Here is a 25,912-nt window from a genome sequence, read left to right as displayed (position 1 = left end):
CTCCGGACGCGCAGGCTCAGCAGCCATGGTTCACGGGCCCAGCTGCTCCGCGGCATGTGGGATCTTCCCAGACCCAGGGCACAAACCCATGTCCCCTGCATTGGCAGGCGGACTCTCAACCACTGTGCCACCAGGGAAGCCCCAGTCCTTTTTTTTTTGGCTACAAGAACAATATTTTATTTTATTATTTTTATTAATTAATTTATTTTTTTTGGCTGCATTAGGTCTTTTTTTTTTTCTTTTTTTGGCTGTGTTGGGTCTTCGTTGCTGCGTGCGGGCTTCTCATTGCGGTGGCTTCTCTTGTTACGGAGCACGGGCTCTAGGAGCGTAGGCTTCAGTAGTTGTGGCACGCAGGCTCAATAGTTGTGGCTTGCAGGCTCTAGAGTGCAGGCTCAGTAGTTATGGTGCATGGGCTTAGTTGCTCCGCGGCATGCGGGATCCTCCCGGACCAGGGCATGAACCCGCGTCCCCTGCATCGGCAGGCAGACTGCTAACCACTGCGCCACCAGGGAAGCCCGGCAGGTGGATTCTTAACCACTGTGCCACCAGGGAAGTCCCTGTGACGGGTCTTATTTGTGGCATGCGGGATCTTTCATTGTAGCTCACGGGCTTCTCTAGTTACAGCGCTCAGGCTTCTCTCTAGTTGTGGCGTGTGGCCTCCAGGGCATGCAGGCTTGGTAGTTGCAGCGCGCAGGCTTACTTGCCTCGAGGCCTGTGGGATCTTAGTTCCCTGACCAGGGATCGAACCCAGGTCCACTGCATTGGAAGGCGGATTCTTAACCACTGGACCACCAGGGAAGTCCCTGTATAGTCTTATACGGAGATTATTGGAGGAATGCAAAGTAGCTGTTGGGTTATTGAGTTCCTTCTGACCAATCTGCAGAGGCTTTCTCAGGTAAGCTCTTAGCCGTATGTTGAAATGGAATGCTGCAGTGTGATCTGTTTGGAGAACTTGTCTGAGTCATGTGTTGATGTCCCATTGATGAAATAGGTTGAGATGTAAAATAGTGAGGAAGCTACTCATGCTGCGCAAGGTAGAAGCAGAAGAGATAGAATCAAATTCATAAAAATCACTTAAACTGAAGTTCGTGTGGGCTGAAGTTAGTCTAAAATATAAAATAAAAATGAATGTAGGGATTGCTAAATGAGAGTAAGGATGCTTGTGAGAAGATTACAGTTACTTAAAGGAAAGTGGGAAGGAGTGATCGAAGCATAGCCAGAGACAGATGGACAACTGTTAGTGATAGGAAGTATGGAAACCACAGGATTTAGCAACTGACTGAACATATTGAATAAGGGCTCCAAAATGTCAGTGATCTCCTGTGAAAACATTAGACAGAGGTGAGAGAATCAGACAAAGGAGAAGTATTAGGTTGGAAGAAAAAAGTTTTGTTTCTGACATGGTGTTTGAGGGAGTGATGGGGCATCCATGTGAAGATTTTCTTGGCAGTTGCTGGAAATGGGAAAGTTTGATTATAAAGCGAGATGTCTGAGTGCTGTCAAAACTTAACTAGTAGTTATCCACGTCTATTTAGCCCCTTTAGTAGGATTTTGCTGATAAAGAAGGTAAGAGTTTGGTTCTCAGCGGGCCAGATTTTATTCTGAAAGTTCTTGGTCATAGACTTTAAACTTAATCCTGACCAGCTTTGTTACACGTGCATCCTTGTGCTCGTGAGGAGAATCAGGTGAGAACATATTGTTGGTGTGCAGAATTTTAATACACAGTTCAGTACAATGGAACCTCCATATCCTTGGGTTCCGCATCCGTGGATTCAACCAATTTTGGATCAGAAATACTTGGAAAGAAAAAATGTCAGAACGTTCCAAAAAGCAAAACTTGAATTTGCAGCACTCTAGCAACTATTTACATAGTATTCACACGATTTTTATAGCATTTACATTGTACTAGTTGTACGTAATCTAGAGATGATTTAAAGTATGTGGGAGGATGCGTGTAGGTTACATGCAAATACTAGGCTCTTTCATATAGGGAACTTGAGCATCCAGGGGTTTCCTTATCCTGGGGGAGAGCTCCTAGAACCAATCCCCTGAGGATACCGAGGGCTGACTGTACTGCAAACAGTAAGTCATTAACTTGGGTTTCTATTCGTGAACTGGAACCTTCCTTAAGGGTATGTGTTGGGAGATTGAATGAATGAGGTGGTAGCTCACACCAGAGGCAAAGGAGATCTCCTGGGCGAGGGTGGTGGTGGTGGTGGTGGTAGGGACCCCAGGACTAAGCTGTGCTCTTCAGAAGAGAAGGAATTGCTTAAGGAGTTGATCAGTAAAGGGATAATCCAAGAGGTCAATGGGTAACCTGTAGAAAAATATCTGAGAAAGAAACACCAAAGGAAAAAAATTATTGGTTATGATGACAGGCAGGGAAGGAGTATGTCAAACTTATTAAATTTAAGAACTCACAGTTTACTGCAGATGCTCTTCTAAGTACCTTACACATTGTTACCTTGCTTGTTCCTCACAACGACCCTATGAGGTAGGCACTGTTATTATTTCCTTTCAGGAATTCTGTATTTCAGAGAGTTTTCAGTCCCGGCGTACCCTGTGCCCACCCCCTCAGCCAGTACTGCTCAGGAGTCCAGCGTCATAGGCATCACCTACTTTGGAGAACTGTAGATAATTAACTGTTCCTTCCCTCTGCTTTATTTCCCAGGTCACAAGGCACTTAAAGCATTGTTGAGGTCATTGGTAGATCTTCAGGAAGAGTTGCTTTTCCAGTATCCAGACACTAGATATCTAGTAGATGGGACAAAGCCCAAAGCAGAAAGGTAAGGAGGGAATGGAACTATGGAATTGCTTATTTTCTTTTCTTCTGAATGGTTTCCCATTATTTATGAAAAAGAAAGTCACGTCCTTTCCAGGCAGATACCGGACTTAATGTTAGTAAAATAGAAAGAGCCTCTTACGTTTAATTGGTGGCCAGGATGACGCATAAATTGGGAATTAGGTTTTGGATTTTTATGCATAGTTGTGCCTAAGCTTCTTTGTAAGCTTCTGCAAAAATCTTGCCTTCTTTTTAGATCTAGTGAGATTATAGGTGAAAGCACATTTTTAACATGAACGCTTAATTAATGTTTATGAAGCACTTTGTTGCCCATACATGGAATTGCCAGTCACAACTGTCGACTTTTCAGTGAAGGAAGAAGCAGTTATTGCGAAGGGTGGAAAAATTTCAGGAAATAGTAGAAGAAAACATTTTTTCCCTTCCTGAAATTATCACAGTTGATGAAGGTTCTCCTCTACCTCCCCCCTTTGTTTGAGCCTGCTGCATAGGGTACCTGCCTGCTGTTTTCCGTTGGGCTTCCCCTCTGCTCCATACCTTTCTGCTGAATTAGTTGGAATGACAAAGGAGAGGAGCTCACATTTAGTAAGCACTTCCTGTGCGCTGGGGTCGGTAGTCCAGTCAGTGTAGCTGGCTCCATAGCTGTAGGCTCTAGTGCTCTCTCACACAGTTGAGGGTATTACAGCCTAGCTCGGATTCTGTGGCCTACCCCTTTGAGTTTTCTTCACATTCTGCTTCTCTTCGTTTGGTTCAACCAATATTACTCAGCTTTCCTGAGTAGTTGGTTACAGGGAGACATATTTCCCTTATTGATTTGGGGATTGAGGTCATAAAAGTATGATTATATGTTTAATTTTTAAAGACCCTCCTGTAGCAGTATAGGCCTGGTTCATGTGCATTTCTAATAATGTTTTTAACAACCTCATTTATTTTTATAGTTGGCTTACTTTTTAAAAAATATTTTGAAACCATCTATTTTTATATTTATTTTAAAAGATACACGAGTTTTTGTTTGACCTCACGAACGTTTTCTTCCAACAACAACAAAAAAGCCGTCCTCACGTCTCCCGTGCTATTTAAGATGCAGACAGCATAGGGAAAGCCCAAATACTCTTGACTGCATGTGGGCCTAGGTTTTTTTTGTTTTTGTTTTTTTAAAATTAATTAATTTTATTTTTGGCTGCATTGGACCTTCGTTGCATGTGGGCTTTCTCTAGTTGCAGTTGCATGGGCTTCTCATTGCGGTGGCTTCTTGTTGCGGAGCATGGGCTCTAGGTGCGTGGGCTTCAGTAGTTGTGGCACAAGGGCTCAGTAGTTGTGGCTCGTGGGCTCCAGAGTGCAGGCTCAGTAGTTGTGGCGCACTGGCTTAGTTGCTCTGTGGGATGTGGGATCTTCCCAGTCCAGGGCTCGAACCCGTGTCCCCTGCATTGGCAGGCAGATTCTTAACCACTGCACCACCAGGGAAGTCTCACGCCTAAGTTTTTATTTAGGTAACGTTTATTTACATTGGACTCAGTGTTCTTACTGGTTTTCCAGTGAGGAGGAGATTTCCAGTGAAGATGAAGAGCTCGTAGAAGAGAAGCAGCAGCAGCAGAGGAGGGCCCCAGCAAAGAGGAAGCTGGAGACTGAGGACTACCCCAGCTTCATAGCGAAGCGCTTCGCCGACTTCACCGTCTACAGGAACCGTACGCTCCAGAAGTGGCATGATAAGACCAAGCTGGCTTCTGGAAAACTGGGGAAGGCAAGTGTGTGCACTCGTGTGTTAGGCAGGTCATGGCAACCTGAAGCAGCTGTGAGAAATTGGAAGTACAGCTCCCTTATATGGATGATGCCTCAGTGTCATAGTAATCAGTCATTTCTGTAGAAAAATTTACTGAACCCTAACGCGAACCCTAACCCTAACCCAAATCCATTGGGGTTTATACCATTCAGGCATGGGATTTCAACTTTATTAGAAAAAGTATTTTATTCTAGAAGTTGTGGTCTTGTAAGTGTTGGAAATACAAATACTTTAAAGAAATGGACTTTAAGACAATTATTATTAAAGGAGCAGAGGTTAATCTCTGGGTATAGGAAACTAATATGACCTGCTTAGGGACTAATTTTTTTTTTTTTTTTTTCTGAGAACAGTTAGAGCCATTCACAAACTCAGTCTTTAACAGAAAGTCCCTCCTGGAAGGAGGATTGTCTGTTTCTCTGCTGACACAGAAAAATAGGGAAACCAACGTAGCTGCCTTCAGCAGAGACTTTCCATGTTATCTGACACTGGTTAATGTTGTTGCAGGGTTTTGGTGCCTTTGAACGTTCAATCTTGACTCAGATTGATCATATTCTGATGGACAAAGAAAGATTACTTCGAAGGACACAGACCAAGCGCTCTATCTACCGAGTTCTTGGCAAAACTGAGCCGGCAGCCCAGCCTGTCCCAGAGAGTTTGCCAGGACAGCCGGTAAGAACTGTGATGCATGGTGATTATGGGAGCAGTTTCTAGGAGGCTAATTAACTGAAAAATCTTATCATCTCCTTGTAGGTATTCCTCTGGGTATAAGAAGTCAGTGAAAGAAAGGGAAAAAAGCACTACTTTCCTAGATTGTTGAGAAACTGAGGATATGTGGGAGGGGAAAGTTTTTAAAAAATGAAGCTATTATTGTGTGTAGCCTCTTAATTTTGAGTTTGATCTGAGTCTGGTCATGGAAGCATTTGTAATCCAATTTTTTTTTTTTTAATAAATTTATTTTTTTTTAGATTTATTTTTGGCTGTGTTGGGTCTTTGTTGCTGTGCACGGGCTTTCTCTAGTTGTGGTGATCGGGGGCTACTCTTCGTTGCAGTGCGCGGGCTTCTCATTGCAGTGGCTTCTCTTGTTGCAGAGCACAGGCTCTAGGAATGTGGGCTTCAGTAGTCGTGGCTCACGGGCTCTAGAGTGCAGGCTCACTAGTTGTGGCTCACGGGCTTAGTTGCTGCGCGGCATGTGGGATCTTCCCGGACCAGGGCTCGAACTCGTGTCCCCTGCGTTGGCAGGCGGATTCTTAACCACTGTGCCACCAGGGGAGCCCTGTAATCCAATTTTTTAAATTCAGTTTTAAAGTTTTTTCTTTAGAAATGCCAGTATCGAAGCAAGCGTGTACTTTAGGCTTTCCTTTGGATGTTTAGATGCTCCAGAAGAGGATCCAGAATTGAAATAGGCAGATTCTTCTGTCTAAAGGAAACTCTTTTATTTATAGTAGGAATATATACTTAATATATTTTTTAAGTTCAGAAGAATTTAAAATGAAAAGTAAAATTCCCCCTAGTCTAAAAACTCCACTCCTCAGGTTTAACCAATGTTCATAGTTGTAACACACTTTCAGGTATTTTCTATTTGTATATGTAAATACACACACACACACACGCACGCATATAACACGTACGCACTTATAAAAATATGGTTGTCTTTTTTTAACTAAATGGGTTGGATATATATATGTGTGTGTGTATAAATATATAAAATGTTATAAACTATATGTAAAATCTTACAACTTTCTAAATTATTCTAGTTACTTTTCCATGTCATTACATGGAGATCTACCTCATTTTTCCTAATGGCTAGAGTATTCCATTGTATGGATGTGTACTATAATTTATTTGAACAGTGGATATTTATGTTGTCTCTAGTTTTAGAAACAGTGCTGTAGGAAACATTCCTGAGCATTTTTATTTTTGTATTTGTGTGAACATATGGATAGACTTCTAGAAGTGGAAAAGTTAAATCAAAGAGAATATGCATTTTAAATCCTGATAGATGTTGTAAAATTGCCTCAAAAAGTCTGCATTAATTTCCAATCCCACCAGCTTTGTTTTCCTACTGAAGATTGCCAATTTTAGAGGTGAAAAATGGTGTCTTCTCATTTTAATTTGCATGTATTTAATTAGAATTAGATTAAACATATTTTTATATAACTGTTGACTGCTTGTGTTTTTTTTCTGTCAGGTGCCTATTAATGTTTTGCCCATTTTTCAATTGCATTGTTTTCGTTCTTCAATTTTTTTAAATTAATTAATTTATTTATTTTTGGTTGCATTGGGTCTTCATTGCTGTGCGCAGGCTTTCTCTAGTTGTGGCGAGCGGGGACTACTCTTCGTTGTGGTGCGTGGGCTTCTCATTGCGGTGGCTTCTCTTGTTGTGGAGCACGGGCTCTAGGCACGTGGGCTTCAGTAGTTGTGGCATGAGGGCTCAGTAGTTGTGGTGCACGGGCTTAGTTGCTCTGTGGCATGTGGGAGCTTCCCAGACCAGGGCTTGAACCCATGTCCCCTGCATTGGCAGGTGGATTCTTAACCACTGCACCACTAGGGAAGTCCTTGTTCTTTAATTTGAAGAGCTCTTTATATCTTAAGGAAAATAGTGCTTTGACTGTTATACACATTATTTATAGTAGCTGCATTACTTTGGTAACCTCATTGGGATCCACTCCTTCTCATTGATATAGGAGATCCTTCCTCAAGCCCCTGCCAGTGCCCACCTGAAGGACCTGGATGAAGAAATCTTTGATGATGATGACTTTTACCACCAGGTATGATTTTTACACTCTTTTCTTTTGTTATAAATCAGGCTTTAGCATTTTAAAACAGCTGATAAAATTCTCTGACCAAAAGGTAGCTTACTTTGGAAGGATAGAGTCAGATAGGGAGTTAGAACTCTAGTGTTCAGAATTGACTTACTGTGTAGTTCTGGATTTATTGCTTTACTTTTATATTTTTCCTTTTGAGATGAATATAGCTACAGCTATGTTGTTAGTTGATGCAGAGTGTGAATTATTTGTAAAACAGTTTCAACTTCTTTGCATCAGGTGGTTTATTCTCTCTCAGCAGCTTTTGATGATGTTAATGGAGGATTTTGTTTGTTTGGTTGGTTTCTTGTCCTATTACTATTAGATAAGGATATGGAGCTGAAGGGCTGGGATCCCAGAATTCTTGAACTGCACTTCTGGTTCTATTAACCTATTAAGTCTATTCTCTTAAAACTTCTGTGTATGTGTGCATGTTCACATCAGTTAAGTATTTATATTTATTGAGATCGTCTGCTACTGTTGATTATAATAATAGTGTAGTGCTTTGAAGACAGAAAGAATTGCTAGAGGTTGAAATCTAGTCCCGTTCTCAATATCTCTTCACAAACATTTCCCCCGTTCTTTCCCTGACGCTGTGATCTGCTGTCGTGCTGCTCTTTTTGATGATGGTGGTGACCGTTAAGGTAGACTAAACATCTGGGCTGTTCTAAAGAACTAAAATAATTTCCTGTAATCCTGGGTCTCTTGTTAAGTCATACTTCTTAATGAAATGTGCTTCAGGATGTACCCCCTCTAGCTCTGGAGAGTTGAGGATGCTGCTCAGCAGTGATAAACCAGTTTTGATTGAGCCATTATTTTATCAAGGTGAATTTTTTTTTCCTCTGCTGAATTTTTAGTGTTAACTTTTGCCGAAGAATTTACAGGTGCTTGTTGGAGGTTTAGCTGTGACAACAGTACTGTGTAGTATATGGAATACGAAGGAAGGAACTTAGGAAAATTACCCTGTGAAGCAAGTAGGACAAGTGATTCTATATTGGGGATGCCTCTGGTTTTGCCCTAAAAAAAAAAAAAGAGAGACTTTTTATTAATCTTGCTATTCACTCTGTGATGTTCAATAAAATTATTGCTGTAAGTCTCAAAAGTAATGATGAGAGGGTATATATAGGAAAGAGGATTGATGTGGCCCCAGGTGTTCCTAGTCAGAGGTCCTGATTCTTTTTTCCTTTTCTTCTCTTATTATATCCATTTGTCAGAAGAGTAGGGGATTCTGTTTTGTTCTAGAGTGTCTAAGGAAGTACCTGATATGGGATATTAATGCTGTATAATTGTGTGAGATCATGGGAGACAATCAAAAATATTCCAGTCTTCATTAATTGAAATGTATGTTGTTCAATGGAAAGTGCATCATAAATTAAATAGGCTTAATAAAATAAACTGAAATTACTGGGGGGGAAGTTGCTTCTACTGGCAATCCTTAGTCTGAAAGATATATATATTTACATATATACATATATATATATATATATACACACACATATATATATATATATATATGTGTGTGTGTGTGTGTGTGTTTGGCCTGGAGGTCTGCTGAAAAAGAAATAGCATTACTTGATTGGCCCTTCATCCCAATTAATAATTTTAACTTTGATAAATTCTGATTTCAGTTATGACTAGTCACATCTTAGCTTTTACCCTTGCTGGTTAATTGGGGTGCTGGGGTTAATCTAAATTAAAACTTAAACTAATAGAGGTCAGCAAGGCAGCTGAAACACCTGAGTGAAACAAATGGGGCTGCCAGGTGCAACTTTATCTTGGCTGTTTCCCAAGAGGGAAGTGGCAGCAAATTGGAGTTGTTTCAGCCTTCTGTAAAGGTGAATGATGGGTGACACTTGTTAATGTACAGCATCTCCGGAAGCATTCCAGATTGCTTTGCTGCCGTACCAACTGCTGCCATCCATGCACAGTCAGTAGGAACTGGACCAGTTGCCAACATCTGGCAGCACAGCAAGGAATGGGTGCAAGTCTCGAAACCCTGCAGATTCTAAATATGGTGCTTAGAAGTGTGCAGGCTTTAATCACTTACCACTCTTTGGCAGCAGGCTACGACAGCTTATCCTAGCCTCGTACATCACATCCCGACATCTGCTGAGCCGCAAGGCAGCTGCACATTCATTTTCTTTTCTTGCCTTTTCTCTTTGCCTCCTATTCCTCTTCTTCCCACTACCATCCCCCCTGCCCCGACCCTGCCTTCCTCCCTTCAGTTTTTCTCCCCCTCCCCAGTATGCTTCTTGGGAGAGATGATCTGTAAAGATTACTGCTTCATTGTGTGCAAGTAATTGTGGTGATGCCAGGCCCTTGACAGACACAACGTAGCACCTGTTCTGCTGACCTGGTTAATTTCTTCTGTTGAGTGGGATTTGCCAGAGATTGGAGCTGAAGCCAGTTCAATGATAAGGCTGAAGAAAATGGCTGTATGTTTTCTGTCACCTCCCAATTAAATTGGCTTCATAAAATGCTTTCCTTTATTTGTCAGGGTAGTAAGCCTGAGCTAAGTGTTGCATTCAGAAGTGGTACAATGTATTACAATGGGCCTGTGAGTTTTCATTTGTGTTTTTTTATGTGGTCATAGGGAAGAGCTGGGTGGTGAATATAATACATCTGCCTTTTTTTTTTTTTTTGAAACCATACTTGAAGCCAGACTCTTTGGGTCCATGTTTTGTAAGGAAGAGATTATAGCCACATTGAATTTTAATGTTTCATTGTAAGGGTTTAAAGGCTTACTTGGTTAATTCAGGTGTCACAAGGCTTTGTAAATGCCCTCACCATTGAGAATGGTATTCAGGGTCAGAACACCCAACACGTACACACTCTCTTTGTTTCACAGTGGGCCTTAAGTTACTACAACTTAAAAAATATGTCTGCATTATTTAATAAAGGTACATGTATATGTGTATGTGTGTGTAAGCATATACATAGAGAGAGAGGGGGCACTGAGGAGTATCAGATATTGTAAGTAATCATACAGCTTTTGAGCTGAAAAGAACCACACAAGAACCTGAGTCCCTGAGACGTTAAGTAACTTCCTGCAAGTCATATAGTAAATGGCAGCACTAGTACTTGACCTTAAGACTGCTTAGGCCAAGTCCTGTTCTTCACATACCTTTATTTCTTAAACGTTTCATTCGTGAGCCATAAAAAGACTTCACTATAGTATTACAGTTTTCAGTTCGTAAATAACTAAGCTTCATTTTCTTAGAACCAGAAGAAATATTATGTGTGTTAGAAAGTAATTTTTTTCCCTTTGAAGGCAAATGATTTATTAAACTCCTGGTTTCTTAACAATTCTAATGAAAAAATTAGCCTTCTAGTTGTGTTACTGGTTTGTTTGGAAACTGGAGTTGTTGAAAGCCCGAAGTGTGCCCAGTGGTGACGGTTTCAGGAGGGAAACTTCACTGGCTGCAAACATTGCCAAGTCTCACCCCCTGATGGAATCAGTTTGCATCTGGCTTAGCTCTTGTCAGAGCTCATCCCTGAAGCTGATTTCACAAAATATGAAGGTTGCAAATGACCATGAAGGATGAGCCATTCAGAAATGTTTTCAGTATCTATTTTTCATTTTCATGATCCCATTTGCTACTTTTTTAACATTAAGTGCTTTTTTTTTTTTTTTGCGGTATGCGGGTCTCTCACTGTTGTGGCCTCTCCCGTTGCGGAGCACAGGCTCCAGATGCGCAGGCTCAGCGGCCATGGCTCACGGGCCCAGCCGCTCCGCGGCATGTGGGATCTTCCCAGGCCGGGGCACGGACCCGTGTCCCCTGCATCGGCAGGCAGACTCTCAACCACTGTGCCACCAGGGAAGCCCACATTAAGTGCTTTTAAGATGTGTTGTCTATATCTCCATTTAAAGTTTTTGTTTGTTTTCATTTGCTTTTTTTAAACCATCCATTGATTTTGACTTGATAGGCCTGAGTTCTTAAAGGATCGAGGAAGGACTAACGTTTACTGAACACTAGTTATGTGCCAGATTCTGGACTGAGTAGACAGGTACTTGACTCACGTCTTTATTTAATCCTCCCAAGATCTCCATGTTGAGATATGACTGCACTTAGCAATATGCTGTGCAGTAAAGTGACTGGTTTTATTCTTTTCATAGCCAAGACCTCAAACTAGTTTCTTGTTACCTTGTGAGGTATTTTGTTCTGAAAGGACTAATTGAGCTTAGATATTGACAGATTGATTCCTGGATTTCTGAGGGTTCATTAGGATTTTGTATGTTGCTTCTAGTTCTGTTTAGTTTTGATCTGGTTTGTCCTGTCACTTTGAATTTAACCAGGAGCGTCTGGAGAAAGGCATAATAGGTTCTGTTCTTTAGATGGCCACTTTGATGGGTTAAATCTCTCCTTTCATTTGCCATCAGGACATGTCTGTAACTGACCCTGCCACACGCTGGACTTTTGTGTCCAAGACATTTGATAATGCCATAAACAAGTAATTACTAATTCAGTGAACTATTAAAAGTCAATAATGTTAAGAAATAGAGAAGAGGCAAGCTTTCTGACAAGCTGGTTTACTTTAATTAAATTGGTGAGTGATTAATATGGACGGCTGATGTCGTGGCATTAATAGTATGCATTTAGGTCATAGTGTGAATAAGGGATGTGTGAAGCCATTCCTACGGTTAAGGCAATACTGTGTTCTTGTTGGCATGTATCTTTCCAGTGGTTCAATTGATGGCTAAGAGTATGCTTTAAAGTTTGATTTAAACCTCCTGCTTTTAATTTGTTGTTGGAAAACAGATTCCTTCTGTTCAGAGCAGTATTTCATTTTTAGGTTGACTTTAAATGTTGCTGTTATTTGAGATGTGGATGATGTTTCTTAAAATTTTGATAACATTTATTACATATAGACCTTTATGGTGACTTTAGAGAGGACGTGAATGTGAAGTACACAAATTTGAAGATTGAAGTTACAGTTAAAGTTATAGGAGAGAGGGACTTCCCTGGTGGCGCAGTGTTTAAGAATCCTCCTGCCAATGCAGGGGACACAGGTTCGATCCCTGGTCTGGGAAGATCCCACATGCCGCAGAGCAACTAAGCCCGTGCGCCACAACTACTGAGCCTCCGCGCCTAGAGGCCACGAGCCACAACTACTGAAGGCCGCACATCTAGAGCCCGTGCTCCGCAACAAGAGAAGCCATCACAATGAGAAGCCTGTGCACCACAATGAAGAGTAGCCCCCGCTCGCTGCAACTAGAGAAAGCCCGCGTGCAGCAACGAAGACCCAACGCAGCCAAAAAAAAAAAAAAAAAAAAAAAGTTATAGAAGAGGGTTAATCAGTTAGATTTCTTAAGACATAATAAAGGTGTTAAACAAACTCCAAACCAATATCAATGTCCAATTAAACCTCAGTTTTAATAATTACAAGATTATTTTTTGACCATGTGTAAGAATTTTATTTGAGATGCATTCTAGTTCCTGTGCTGCTGTTGTTGATCTGTCAGTGTTTAGACCCAATACAGCATCAGCATCGGCATTGGATGGCATCGGATGGCATTGGATTGCCAGCGTGAGCTCACTGTTGTGCAGGCTGCACAGAACAGGAGCCCAAAAACCACATTTTAAATGCAAGGTCGAGAAATTTCATCACACGGCAGCGTCAGGGGAAGGCACACACGACTGGCCCTGATTTCTTTCAGTTTCCTTGCTTTAAAAAACACCAGAGCCTGACTTCAGTACTACTGCTTCGTTTAGACAAAGGTAAAAAAACCTCAGAACAAAGCCTAAAATAGTTCATTTGATGGAGCCAGCTAGGAAAGAGATAAGAATTGGCTTAGAACTCTCGAAGAAACTTTTCGAACACAAGGGGTACCTTGGCAGTTTACTAGGCAAATATGTGGCCAGAATTGCCTTTGCTGTACTACTAATAAGCCCAATATCAGCTGGCTGAGTGTAAATTAAACATAGCACTCTAGCAGTATTTTAGTAGCCCCAAGTAAAGAATTTAGCACTTTAGAAATGGGGAACACTACGTGTTTACTAAAGTGGGCATGAAGTCTCCTTGTGAAATTATATTCAGTGTATAGCTCCTTTAAAGTAAATTATAGGGACCATGACTTAGCATAGAAAGGGGAAGTTAATAAGCATCTTAAAATATGTATGTGTATTGTAGATCTAGAATAGAACCTAGTTGCTGTAAAGTTAGATAGCGTCTTTGAAAATCATCAATGCCAGACTGACTTTTTACCAACTAGGGCCTAGAGGAAGTAAGTGACTAGGATACGATCACCTCATTTAGGACATTGAAACCCATGTGCTCTTGTTCCCAGTTTGATTTTCTTTCTAGCGTATTTTGCCTCTTTTTGATCTGACACACTTAAAAATCCACTTGAGCGTTTCCTTTTCAGATTTGTATCTGTTTAGGAAATTGGAGATCCAGTGTATCTGTTTGCATTCTGACAGTTCACATGTTACCACTTTTGTGCAATTATGAACTTCATTCACTTAACAACTGCTGTACCAGATGCTAGGTTTACAAAGACTAATAAGAGAAAACCCCTGCCCAAGGAATTTGTGTCCTCTAACAAGAGCAAGATTCTCCTCAATTTTGTATAGTCACACAGCTCCTCTTGAAAAGTATGACTTTGGTAAAATTTAAGTGGAGAAAATAAATGGTGCAAGAGAGCAATCAGGTCCTTGATATAAAAACGTACATGTAGTTGCCTAGTGTTGTCTTATCACAAATGTGCCTCAGACATTCGTTAGCACACAGGTTTTTCCCTCAACAGACACCTGATCTAATTCCTAAAGTCATGTCTCAATAACCTGTAAAAGACTCTAAGAGATGCTGTTAGATATAAACTCTGGATAATAGTATAAATTCACTATTTTCCAGGCATATAGTCATTGTTAGAAGCCAGTATTGAGATGCCGGTATCCACTGAAATCTATTTCAGATTAGAAGAGCATTCAGGGGACTTCCCTGGAGGTCCAGTGGGTTAGACTCCGTGCTCCCAATGCAGGGGGCCCAGGTTCGATCCCTGGTCGGCAAACTAGATCCCGCAGGCCTCAACTAAGCAGTCCGCACACCGCAACTGAGGCCTGGCACAGCCAAAATAAATAAATAAATATTAAAAAAGAAGAAAAAGAAGAAGAGCATTCAGGGAGACACTGCTTTGGGAAAGATCCCTGGTCTTCTCCTTACTTGCTGCAAGTAATAATAAATCCTTCCTTCTTCCCCCCCAAAAAAAGGAAAAAAAAAAAAAGAGCATATTCAGGTTGGTGATGGGTATTTGAGGGTTCATTTTGCTGTAGCCAACTTTTGTGTAGTTTTGAAGTTTTCTGTAATAAAAAGTTAAGGAGAAGAAAAGCCTTCAGATTTCTTTCTTCCATTAATTGATTCAGCAAATATGTGAGTACCTACTGTATATTTATTGAGTAACTGTTGTTCTAGGCTGTGCTGCCTAATGCAGTAGCCGCTAGCCACGTGTAGCTACTTAAATTGTAGTTAATTAATTAAAGTTGAAAATGCAGTTTGTCAGTCATGCTAGCCACATTTCAAGTGCTGCAGCCACATGTGCTAGTGGCCACTTCAGTGGACAGTGCAAACACTGAGCATTCCCAGCGTCACAGGAAGGTCTCTTGGAGCTCTTTTAGGGGCTGGAACAAAGCCAAGTCCTGCCCTCATGAGCATTCATTCTAGCTTAGAGACAGGATGATAGTGTGACCCTGCAGTGGAAAACGATGAAAGAAGGGGGTCTAGGGTGGGGATGGGATGGTTACTGTTTTCACATGGGGTGGTCCGGGGATAGGGTGATATTTGAGCAGAACCGGGAGGGCAGCGAGCAACAGAACCATGTAGGTATTGGGGGGAAGAGTGTTGGGGACAAAGGGAATGGCAAGTGCCAAGTCTCTGAGACATTGCGGAGGCTAGCATGTTCCAGGAAAATCGGGGAGGCCAGTGCCACTGGGGTGAGTAGGTAAGAAAGAGTGGGATAGGAGAGGAAGTCAGAGAGGTAATGGGAGGCCAGGTTCTGAAGGACCTCGTAGGCCACTATAAGGCGTTGGCTTTCACTGTGATTGAGATGGGAAGCCACTAGAGGGTTTTGAACAGAGGAGTGACAAGATTGGACTAATATTTTTAAAGAATCACTCTGAGGACTGTTGAGAATAAGCTCTAAGGAGGCAGGGTGGCAAACAGGAAATAGGAGACCCTCATGATAGTCTGGGTAAGGGATGGTGGTAGCTGGAACTAGGATGCTTTGGAGGGACTGCTGAGAAGTGGTTGGACTCTGAATTTATGCTGAAAGTTGAACTGACAGGATTGGCTGATGGATTGTGTGTGGAGTGTGGAAAGAGGTGTCCAGGACTTTAAGGTTTTTGGTCTGAGCAATGGGATGGATGAAGTTGCTGTTTACTGAGATGGGGAAAAACAGTGAGAGAAGCTAGTTTGGAGGAGAAATCTGGAACTCAGCTTTGGTTATACTAGGTTTTTTCCCCCCATGGACTGTGTTGTCTTTAATTATTTTTTTGTTTGTTTTTGTTTGTTTGTTTGTTTGTTTTTGTTTTTTGCCATACGCGGGCCTCTCACTGTTGTGGCCTCTCCCGCTGCGGAGCACAGGCTCTGGACGCGCAGGCTCAGCGGCCATGGCTCACGGGCCCAGCCGCTCCGTGGCATGTGGGATCTTCCCGGACCGGGGCACGAACCCGTGTCCCCTGCATCGGCAGGCAGACTCTCAACCACTGCGCCACCAGGGAAGCCCCATGCATAAATATTGACTTCGGGTTGCTGCCCCAGGCTTCACTGGGACGTTTATGGTATATACACTGTATCACCTTCCCCCAAATCGAAAAAGTTCTGGATTCCAAGGCACATCAATCCTCAAGGGATTGTGAATCTGTATGACAAAGGGACAGCGTACAGGGGAGTCGAGGATGTTGACCAGGAGTGACTATCCTGATGGACTGTGGAATCACGTGCACCTGAGTAAGGAGAGAAGGGAGCATGTGAGGAGAGGAGGAGGCATGCTGAAAAGGTGGCAGGATCAATGGGTTATCGATCCTGGTGGGGCTGAAGAATTATTGGAGTCTGAATCCCGGAAAGAGAGGTTGAGGTTTGTTTCAGCTGGGCTTTTAATCCTTAAAGGACATAATTACAGAATACAAGTTAGTACTGCCCTTTTGGTTTCTTACTTGTGAATCCTTTTTAGTAAGATCTTCTCTAGTTCTGAATGATTCCCTCTTTATTCTTTCGCTACAAACGATATATTGTTTGTATTCTTTCATTAAAAGAATCATTGCCAAAGAATGCCCAGAAATAGTCAGTGATTGAGCTGGTGTCCCAAAGGATATATAAGCCCTCTCCTCACCTTTTTTATAGATAGAATAAATATATATATACACACACACCAGGACATCTGCCTGGTGACCAAGGGACAGAATACTGGAAATGGGGGCTGTTGGAAGTTCTAAACAATAGCACTCCTGGCACATTGTTACTTTTGGTATAGATTAGGAAGAGTGGCTTAATGCAGTCACTTAGTCCTTGTACAATTCTTTCTATGTGTAGGAAAAAGAAAGGAAAAGCAAATTGGCAAAAAGAAGTTCTTTAGCAGTCAGATTGCCTAATTCTCACTCTGTCTTCACACATTAGAGCCTAATACTGATAGTGATTTACTTACACTTCTAGTTAATAATTAGACATTGGGAGACACTATATATCACACCTAATGGAACGTATGGGGTCTGATGAGAAAGTTTTCTGTTTCGACTAATACATTTTAACCCAAATGGCCAAGCCAAGTGAAATATCATGGCCTTTGAAATATTTTAGAACTGTGCTGAGAAAACAGTGTGACTTTATTCAGTGGATGGATTTATCATCCCTTCCAAATCACAGGCCTTAGCTCCAGCTCTGGAGTGGAGGCACGAGGCAGCACTGAATCAGAAAGTGGAAAAACTAATCAAATCCTTAGAGACCAAGGACAGTGAGGCGGAGTTAGACTGACTTTTTCAGTGGTAGCCTCTAGCTGTACATTTTCTGATTTTAGTAAGCAAAGGTGGGTTATCTGTAACTTCAGTAGTAAGGTGCACTTGGGTTTTATTCATACACCCTGATTTCCCTCCATTCTTCCCTGTGTTATTATTCTGGTAAATATTGTACTTGCCACTGCAGAAGTTGGGTGCTTTTCATCTTTGATCACAATATCTAGAACTCAACTCTTTCCTTTTAGAAATATCATTGAATAGTCACTGTGTACAAGGCTGTGCGCGGAGTTCTGTGGGAGGAGAGAATTTGAGTGAGAGCGTACCCTGCTTACAAGACGCTTACAGCCAAGCAAGGGAGACGACATGAACATAGACAACCAGAGTGCTTGGCCAGGGAGTGATAAAGAATTCAGGAGAGGGAGAGATTAATAACAGTCTGGGAGAATTAGAGAAGGCTGCCGGGAGGAGATGGCGTTTGATCCAGGCCCTTGCAAAAGGATAGAGAGGGTGATCTGGAGGGTGAGGTTGAGGGGCAGGCTGAGGAGGAGGGGATTGTGGGAGCAGGGGTGGGGGTGTGGTCACAGGTCATGGAAAGGGAAGAGCAGTTAGTTGTCCTAATAGAATAAATGATAAGGGAGAGCATTGCTTTTGCCCCAATTTAGCATGGCCTAGTTTGGGAAAGCTCTGCAAGTAATAGCCTACTTTGCAAGTATTGACTCACTATTTTTTGTGAATCTTCTGTGCTTTTTACATTTTCTTCCTTCCACTCTGCTTTTCCTTCATTTCATATCTTATTTGTTATCCACTGTTGACAACCAGTAGAAAGGAACATTGAATTACTGTACTTGTTCATTGTTGTTAGCAGCTGTCGTGATTCAGCTCTGGAAGGTGTTGAATTTTTTTGTCCCAAATTGCATTTTGTGATTATCTGATGAGTATTGTTACCTGATGTTGACAGTATTTCTCTTTATTGAAATACTTACATTTTGCTAAGTGCTTTACTTTGATCATCTTTTAAAATCACAAATCAACTTTGTTGAGGTACAGTTATTATGAGGAAACTGAGTGTCACTCAGAGAGGTCATATAACTTGTCCCAAACTACGCAGCTAGTAACGGGCATAGCTGGAATTCGGAACCCAGATGTGTCAGACTCCAAAGCCCTGGCGTTTTACGGACTCATTGGCAAATGTTTACAGTTACATTGAACCATGGGGTGCACTCACTCACGGAATTGAAAGCTCATATCCGGAAGCATGAGATCTTAGAAAATGGGAGATGGAAACCTGCAACTGAGATTTGACAAACCTATTTCACAGATAAAAGATATTTAAATAGAAAACACTATACTGAAATTAATTCAGATCTTTATTATAAAGATGTCAAGACACCTTTCTTGTAGTAAAAAACCAACTTGAAGATACTACAGGAAGGGGTCAGGGTGTGGGGGAGTGGTTAGAGGAAGCACAAAAGATCTGTTTCCTCTCTTCTCTTCCCGAGAAGAACCAAGTTTTTCCTTTGGGAAATGAGACCCAAGAGGGGGAGGCTAGATTTACATCATTTTAACAGTAAAATAATGAGAGGTGTTTAAGATCTTTCCATTCATTTGGATTAAATAGTTTTTTGTTTTTGTTAATTCAGGTACTCTTGGGATGGTTAAAAAAAGGGTAATTCCTACCCACTTAAACCACCCAGTTCTCTAGGCCCTGTGTGAGTTGTGAGAGAAGGAGAATATTGTTTCAGGAGGAGGAGGTGCTGGTAATCGGTAGTGATAAAAACAAGGAGGTTCCTCAGTTGCTTGGGTAGGTAGTGGTGCTGTGGATTAGAGGCAGGGTATTTCTTTTGTTTAAAAACAAAAGGAGTGTGTGTGTGTGTGTGTGTGTGTGTCTGTGTGTGTGGTAAATAAACAAAAATTTGGTATTTTCTGCCAGAAGCAATTTTTCCCCCTCTGTGTGTATGTATATTTATTGAGCTCCTTCTATGGCCAGTGGACAGGATAGAGTGGTGAGCAGTCAGATACATTCTCTGCTCTCTGTGAGGTAGACAGTTGGCCAGTGGAGGAAATAGACAATAGGCATGTAATCCGCTAGTAAAATGTAAATTAAGTACAGCAAGAACATCATGTGAATGTGTATAGAGGGGTGCAGTTAAGATAGGCTTTCCTGAGGAAAAGGTGGTTGAGCTGAGAATTAGCGAATGAGGAGAGAAGGTGGGATATAAGCCGGTTAATGGCTAGGGAAGCATGTTCCAAGCAGTTGCACGTCCAAAAAAAGGGCTGCATGGTGGGAGCGAGCCTGGGAGCATTTCAGGTACAAAAGGAGTGCTGGTGGGACTGGAGCACCGAGGTGGAAGGTTAGGCTGGAGAGGTAGGTAAAGGGGCCTTTAGGCTGCAATAAGAATTGTATACTCTGGCGTACGTGCATTTTGAAAACATTACTCTGACTGTACAGAGCAGAACAAAATGAAGGAGGGGCAGGTGCAGATGCCAGGAGCCCGCTACACTAACTCAGGTGAGAGCGCATCTGTTTCATTCTTCATTGCTTCCCCAGTGTGCTAAATGTTTATGGAGTGAATGAAGATGATAACAGCCTATACTAGGGTACAGGCAGTGGAGACAGAGAAAAGTAGACAGGTTCATGAATTGGTGGATCACATATATAAGTCTCAGAGATAGATTAGATATTGAGTGTAAGGGAGAAGGAATTCCAGGGATAACTCTTAGGTCATTGAAGCCTTGAAAATAGAATGAAATTCTTGGCGGGGAGCATATGGAGTGAGAAGAAAAGAAAGCTTGGGACTTCCCTGATGGCGCAGTGGTTAGGAATCCACCTGCCAATGCAGGGGACACAGGTTCAAGCCCTGGTCCGGGAGGATCCCACATGCTGCGGAGCAACGGAGCCTGTGAGCCACAACTACTGAGCCTGCGTGCGACAGCTACTGAAGCCTAGCCTGTGCTCCACAACAAGAGAGGCCACCGCAATGAGAAGCCCGCGTACCACAATGAAGAGTAGGCCCTGCTCACTGCAACCAGAGAAAGCCTGTGCAGAGCAACGAAGACCCAGCACGGCCAAAAATAAATAAATAAATAAATTAATTAATTAAAAAAAGAAAGCTTGGAACTGAGTCTTGAGGGATGTTAGCATTTAATGTTTGGGTAGAGGAGCTGGCTGAATATGGCGTAAAACGAAGGAGGTGCCTCAAAGATGCCAAGAAAAGGGTGTTTCAGGAAGGTGAGAATGTCCAGCGTCACTTGCTCCTTCAAGAAGTCTAGAAGGATGAGTCGTGACAGATGTTCATTAGACACGGGCATCTTGAGACCTGGGCCTGAGGTGTTTCAGTAGAATAATGGAGCCAGAACTGTTGGGTGGTGCAGAGTTGGTTGAGGAGTGAGTGGGCAATGTGCAAAGGGGACAGAGAAAAAATAGTTACCTACGGACAGTGGGTCACCTTGTGGCGATTTTATACTATAGGTGTGGACAATATAGTATATGTGGATTTATCTTCTGTATGCTTCAAATATAGTATGAAAATTGCAAATGACTCCTTTTGGGTATAATTTGAAAGACTGGAGATCTGAGAACTAAAAAAAAATGGGTAGTAAAGCAGGAGTTAGAGCAGAAATATTTCTTCACTAAGAATTCTTGTGGGAGCTAGAGAGGAAGCTGAAGGGAGAGTAAACCCAAGCCTTATGAAGCCACTTTTTATATCTATCATTAAGGGAGGGGCTGAAACACATGTAAGAGGGGTTGACTGCACTTCTTTCATGTGCTCTCTATGTATTGGGGAGGGAGTTTGAAAAATCCTGACTTGACGAGGCTAAGTAAGTTACATAGAGGGTTGCCCCAACCTTTTTTCCATCTCAGGCATCTGTGGCTATGAACCATGGAAACCTGAGAGGTAGGAGTCAGTAACTGTGGGTTACAAATTCAGAAAGCCTGGGAATATGAGGCTATAAAACCAAATGCTTTAAAAATTACTTGGATTTTTGATAAGGGTGCCAAAACAATTCAATGGGGAAAAGAATAGTCTTTGAAGGGACTTCCCTGGTGGCGCAGTAGTTAAGAATCCGCCTGCCAATGCAGGACACCATGGGTTCCATCCCTGATCTGGGCAGATCCCACGTGCTGCGGAGCAGCTAAGCCCGTGTGCCACAGCTCCTGAGCCTGCGCTCTAGAGCCCGTGCTCCGCAACAAGAGAAGCCACTGCAATGAGAAGCCCACGCACCACAACGAAGAGTAGCCCCCGCTCGCCGCAACTAGAGAAAGCCCATGCACAGCGATGAAGACCCAACGCAGACAAAAAGAAAGCACAAAAAACAATGTATTCAAATAAAAGTAAATCTATAAAAAAAAATAAAGCTGTTTAAAAAAAAAAAGAATAGTCTTTGAACAAGTGGTGCATTTTGGATATCCACATGCAATAGAATGAAGTCGGACCCCAACCTCATACCACACGTAAAAGTTAACTCAAACTGTATCCTAGATCTAAATATAAGAACTAAAATTATAAAGCTCTTAGAAGAAAACATGGGAGTAAATCTTCATGACCTTGGGTTAGGCAGTGGCTTCTTAGATACAATACCAAATACACCAATGACAAAAGAAAAAATTGGACCACATCAAAGTTAAAAACTTTGATGACAGTCCACAGAATGGGCGTTAATAAGGGACTGGTATCCAGAGTATATAAAGAACTCTTAAAACTCAATCATAAAAAGACAACCTAATTAAAGAATGGGCAAAGCATCTGAATAGACATTTCTCCAAAGAAGATATGCAAATGGCCAGTAAGCACAGAACGGTGATTAACTTCATTTGCCATCAGGGAAATGCAAATCAAAACCACAATGAGATAATACTTTACACCCACTAGGGTGGCTGTAATGAAAAAGGCAGGTAATAGCAAGTGCTGGCAAGGATGTGGAGAAGTTGGACCCCTCATATGCTGGTAGTGGGAAGGTAAAGTGATGCAGCATTTTTGGAAGACTGTCTGGCAGTTCCTCAAAATGTTAAACGTAGAGTTAACTGCATGAGCTAGCAATTCTCCTCTTACGTATAAACCCAAGAGAGATGGAAGCATATGTCCGCACAAAGAGTAGTACATGAATGTTCATAGCAGCATTATTCATAATAGCCATAAAGTGGAAGTAACCCAAGTGTCCCTCAATGGTGAGTGGCTAAACTTAATGTGGTATATACATACAAAGGAATATTTTTTTATGCACATCATACAAAAATACTCTGATCAATTTTATTACAAACATATGAAATTTTAAAGAATTTTTATTGGAGTATAGTTGATTTACAATGTTGTATTAGTTTCAGGTGTACAGCAAAGTGATTCAGTCATACATATACATCTATCCACTCTTTTTTTAGATTCTTTTCCCATATAGGCCATTACAGAGTATTGAGTAGAGTTCCCTGTGCTATACAGTTGGTCCTTATTAGTTATCTGCTTTATATATAGTAGTGCGTATGTGTCATTCCCAGTCTCCCAGTTTATCCCCCACCCCCCGCTTATCGTGACCGTAAGCTTGTTTTCTGCATCTGTGGCTCCATGCAGCAATGGACGATGCCACGGCATCCACGAAGGAATGTTACTCAGCCATTAAAAGGAAGGAAGTACCAACATATGCTACAATGTGAATAAAGCTTGAAAATCTGTTAAGTGAAATAAGCCAGTCATAAAAGGCCATATATTATATGATCCTCTTTATATGAGATGTCCAGAATGGGCATGTCTATAAAGACAGAAGGATTAGTGGTTGCTTAGGGCTACTGGGGGTATGTGGCTGGTGGATACTGGGGATGACAGCTAGTATGGGGTTTCTTTTAGGTGGGATGAAAGTGTTCTAAAATTAAATATGATTGCACAGTTCTGAATTTACTAGAAAGTGCTGAATTATATACACTCTGAATGGGTGAATTGTATGGTAAGTGAATTATAGCTCAATAAAGTTATAAACAGTTGTTTGGCATTATCTGCAGCAAATCAAAATAAATGTTATTTGTATTATTTCTAGTATATTTTCATGTTTTATTTTACGGAACAGAAAGATATTCATAAGAGATTTTTTAAAAAATAAATTTATTTGTTTATTTTTTGGCTGTGTTGGGTCTTCGTTGCTGCACGTGAGCTTTCTCTAGCTGTGGCGAGCAGGGGCTACTCTTCATTGCGGTGCACGGGCTTATCATTGCGGCGGCTTCTCTTGTTGCGGAGCACGGGCTCTAGGCATGCAGGCTTCAGTAGTTGTGGCACACGGGCTCAGTCGTTGTGGCTCACGGGCTCTAGAGCGCAGGCTCAGTAGTTGTGGCACATGGGCTTAGTTGCTCCGTGGCATGTGGGCTCTTCCTGGACCAGGGCTCGAACCCGTGTCCCCTGTACTGGCAGGCGGAGTCTTAACCACTGCGCCACCAGGGAAGTCCTACTTGCATGGTTTTAAATAACGTGTTTATATGACTGTTGATTTATTGATGTCCATCATTTTTGAAATCCTCTCTTGATTTCCCATTGTGGTAGTGAGGCCCTGCTCCCTCCTCACTCCCAATACTTCAGTTCTCCATTCTTCTCTTGTACTTATTGTCGCAGTTTTGTGAAAACAATTGTTTCCAATATATGATTAAATAAATGTTCACAAGTGATGTACTATGATTACATTTCCTTACAAATTTGTTTTTTCCTAGAGCGAATAATACCCGCTTTTAAAAGATGTACTTAACCTATCATTTTCCCCCTTTCTCCTGGAGCGCTCGCTCCTGGAGCTCCCTGGACTCTTCCTTTCTGGAACAGGCTCTCTGGGGCTGTGCCATCTGTAGTCCTGGGACTTGCCTCACTTCTTTCGTGAGGTAGACCTGTTTTCTAACATCTCCTGTCTTCGTCCTTCTTGCCGTGTGCTCTCATTTTACTGAGGCACATCTTCCTGTGAAAGAGCGTGTGGAAAGTAAATTGTTGAGTCCTTGCCTATGTGAAATGCTTTATGTAACTCTCATACTTGGTTAGGATTTTGGCTGTGTATGGAACTTGAGGTTGAAAGTTATTTTCCTCAGAATTTTGAAGGCCTTGCTCTGCTGTCCTCTGGCATCTGTTATTGCTACTGAGATGTCTAATCCCATTTAGATTTACAGTCCTTAATATTTAGGGTGACTGTATAATTCATTGTCAAAACTGGGACCCTTGAGGTGCTAGCCTGAAAGAATAGCAGGACAGCAGGCATTAACCAGGACTCTCTGGGGTAGCTGGGGCCATGTGGTCACCCTCTTTACATGTGACCTATTTTTCCTCTAACCATTTAGGATCTTCTCTTTGCTTCTGGAGTTCCACATTTCACGATGATGTATCTTACAAAAGGTCCTTTTTCCTTCATTGCACTAGGTTGCACTAGGTTGTGGTGGGTTCATTCTTGTCCTTTGATTGGGGAAGTTTTAAAAATTATTTCATTAATAATTTTCTCCTAGCCTTTGTTAGGCAGGTGTTTGACATTCTGGATTATCCTCTAAGTTTTTTTCTTCTCTCACAAATAATCAGGGGGTATCATCTTTGGGCCTTTTGTTTCATATCTAAGAGATTTTTGTACATTTATCTTCCAGTTATTCTATTGAAATTTTTAAACATTTCTGTTTTGCGTTTAATTTCTTGTTTTACTCTTTTCTCATAGCATCCTGTTCTTGTGGAAATGTGTCTTCTCTCACTTCTCTGAGGTCATCCATCGTGAGTTCTTTTCTCTTTTTTTTCTTTCTTCTTTTTTTTTCTGTGCGTTTGTTTCGTTTGTTCTCTGCGTTGCTTTCTTGAGTCCCTTTTTTTTCTGTTTGTTTTGGTCTGTGTCTGAGGCTTTCCTCAGATGTTGGTGATCCTTAACTGTCCCTTCGTGTTTCAGAGTAAGGCATTCAAAAGTATCTCTGGAACCTGGGCATAGCTTTTTGGCTCCTTTATATATAATTTTGCTGTGAACTAATGTCTTGGTTGTTAGAACTTGGAAATCTTATTTTCCGGGGAGACAGGGGACGACCATGCAGTTTCTCCAAAAAAGGCTCCTCTCCTCTCCTGCCTAGGAAATTTTACACATGGTGCTAGCGTTCTGTGTAGAGGGTGGGGGAAGGAGACAGAAGGTCCTAGAGTTGAGCATCGAGCCTTTCCCTTATGCCCCATTTCAGCCTTACGTGCCTCACATCTCTCAGTTTGGAGCTTTTGTGGCCCAGTTTTTCCAGAGAATAAAGCTTCTTTTCTCCCTGTGGGGTAGTCACTTGGTTGTGTGGGATAATGGAGAAGGCCCATGGTTCTGCCCCCTCCCCATTCTCCACCTTTCAGGGTAACTGCCCGCCAAGAGCTCATCTCACAGGGATTCTGTGGGCCTCATTAGCTCCACCCTCACCTTTATTCCCTCTGGACATTTGGGTGGTAACTTCCTTTTACTCCTTCATCTCCTGTCTTTGAAAATTTTGTGAAAAGCTACTCTCATTAGCTCTCCCTTTTCTCTTCTTTCTTGCGGGTTAATACATTTATTTTTTTCCCTCTACTGTCTTTTAGAGGAGTTGAGAAGGGAGAAGAGATAGACTAATGTGTTCAAACTGCCATTTTTAACT

The 25,912-nt window shown here is 41.8% G+C and overlaps 1 protein-coding gene across 1 annotated transcript in view; it reads left to right on the top strand.

Moving 5' to 3' along the window:
- Positions 1–25,912, top strand: part of AATF (apoptosis antagonizing transcription factor) — a 97,560-nt gene that overhangs the window by 33,347 nt on the left and 38,301 nt on the right. Inside the window, exons 5-8 of the mRNA XM_082861304.1 lie at positions 2,672–2,786; positions 4,337–4,541; positions 5,085–5,249; positions 7,265–7,348. Coding sequence (XP_082717430.1) covers positions 2,672–2,786; positions 4,337–4,541; positions 5,085–5,249; positions 7,265–7,348 — 569 coding nt within the window. The remainder of the gene's footprint in view (positions 1–2,671; positions 2,787–4,336; positions 4,542–5,084; positions 5,250–7,264; positions 7,349–25,912) is intronic.

This window comes from Leucopleurus acutus (assembly GCF_964270905.1).
Source record: "Leucopleurus acutus genome assembly, chromosome: 19".
Classification (NCBI taxonomy): Eukaryota; Metazoa; Chordata; class Mammalia; order Artiodactyla; family Delphinidae; genus Leucopleurus; species Leucopleurus acutus.
Note: the sequence above shows the minus strand (reverse complement) of the source record. Positions and strands in the feature narration are given on the sequence as shown.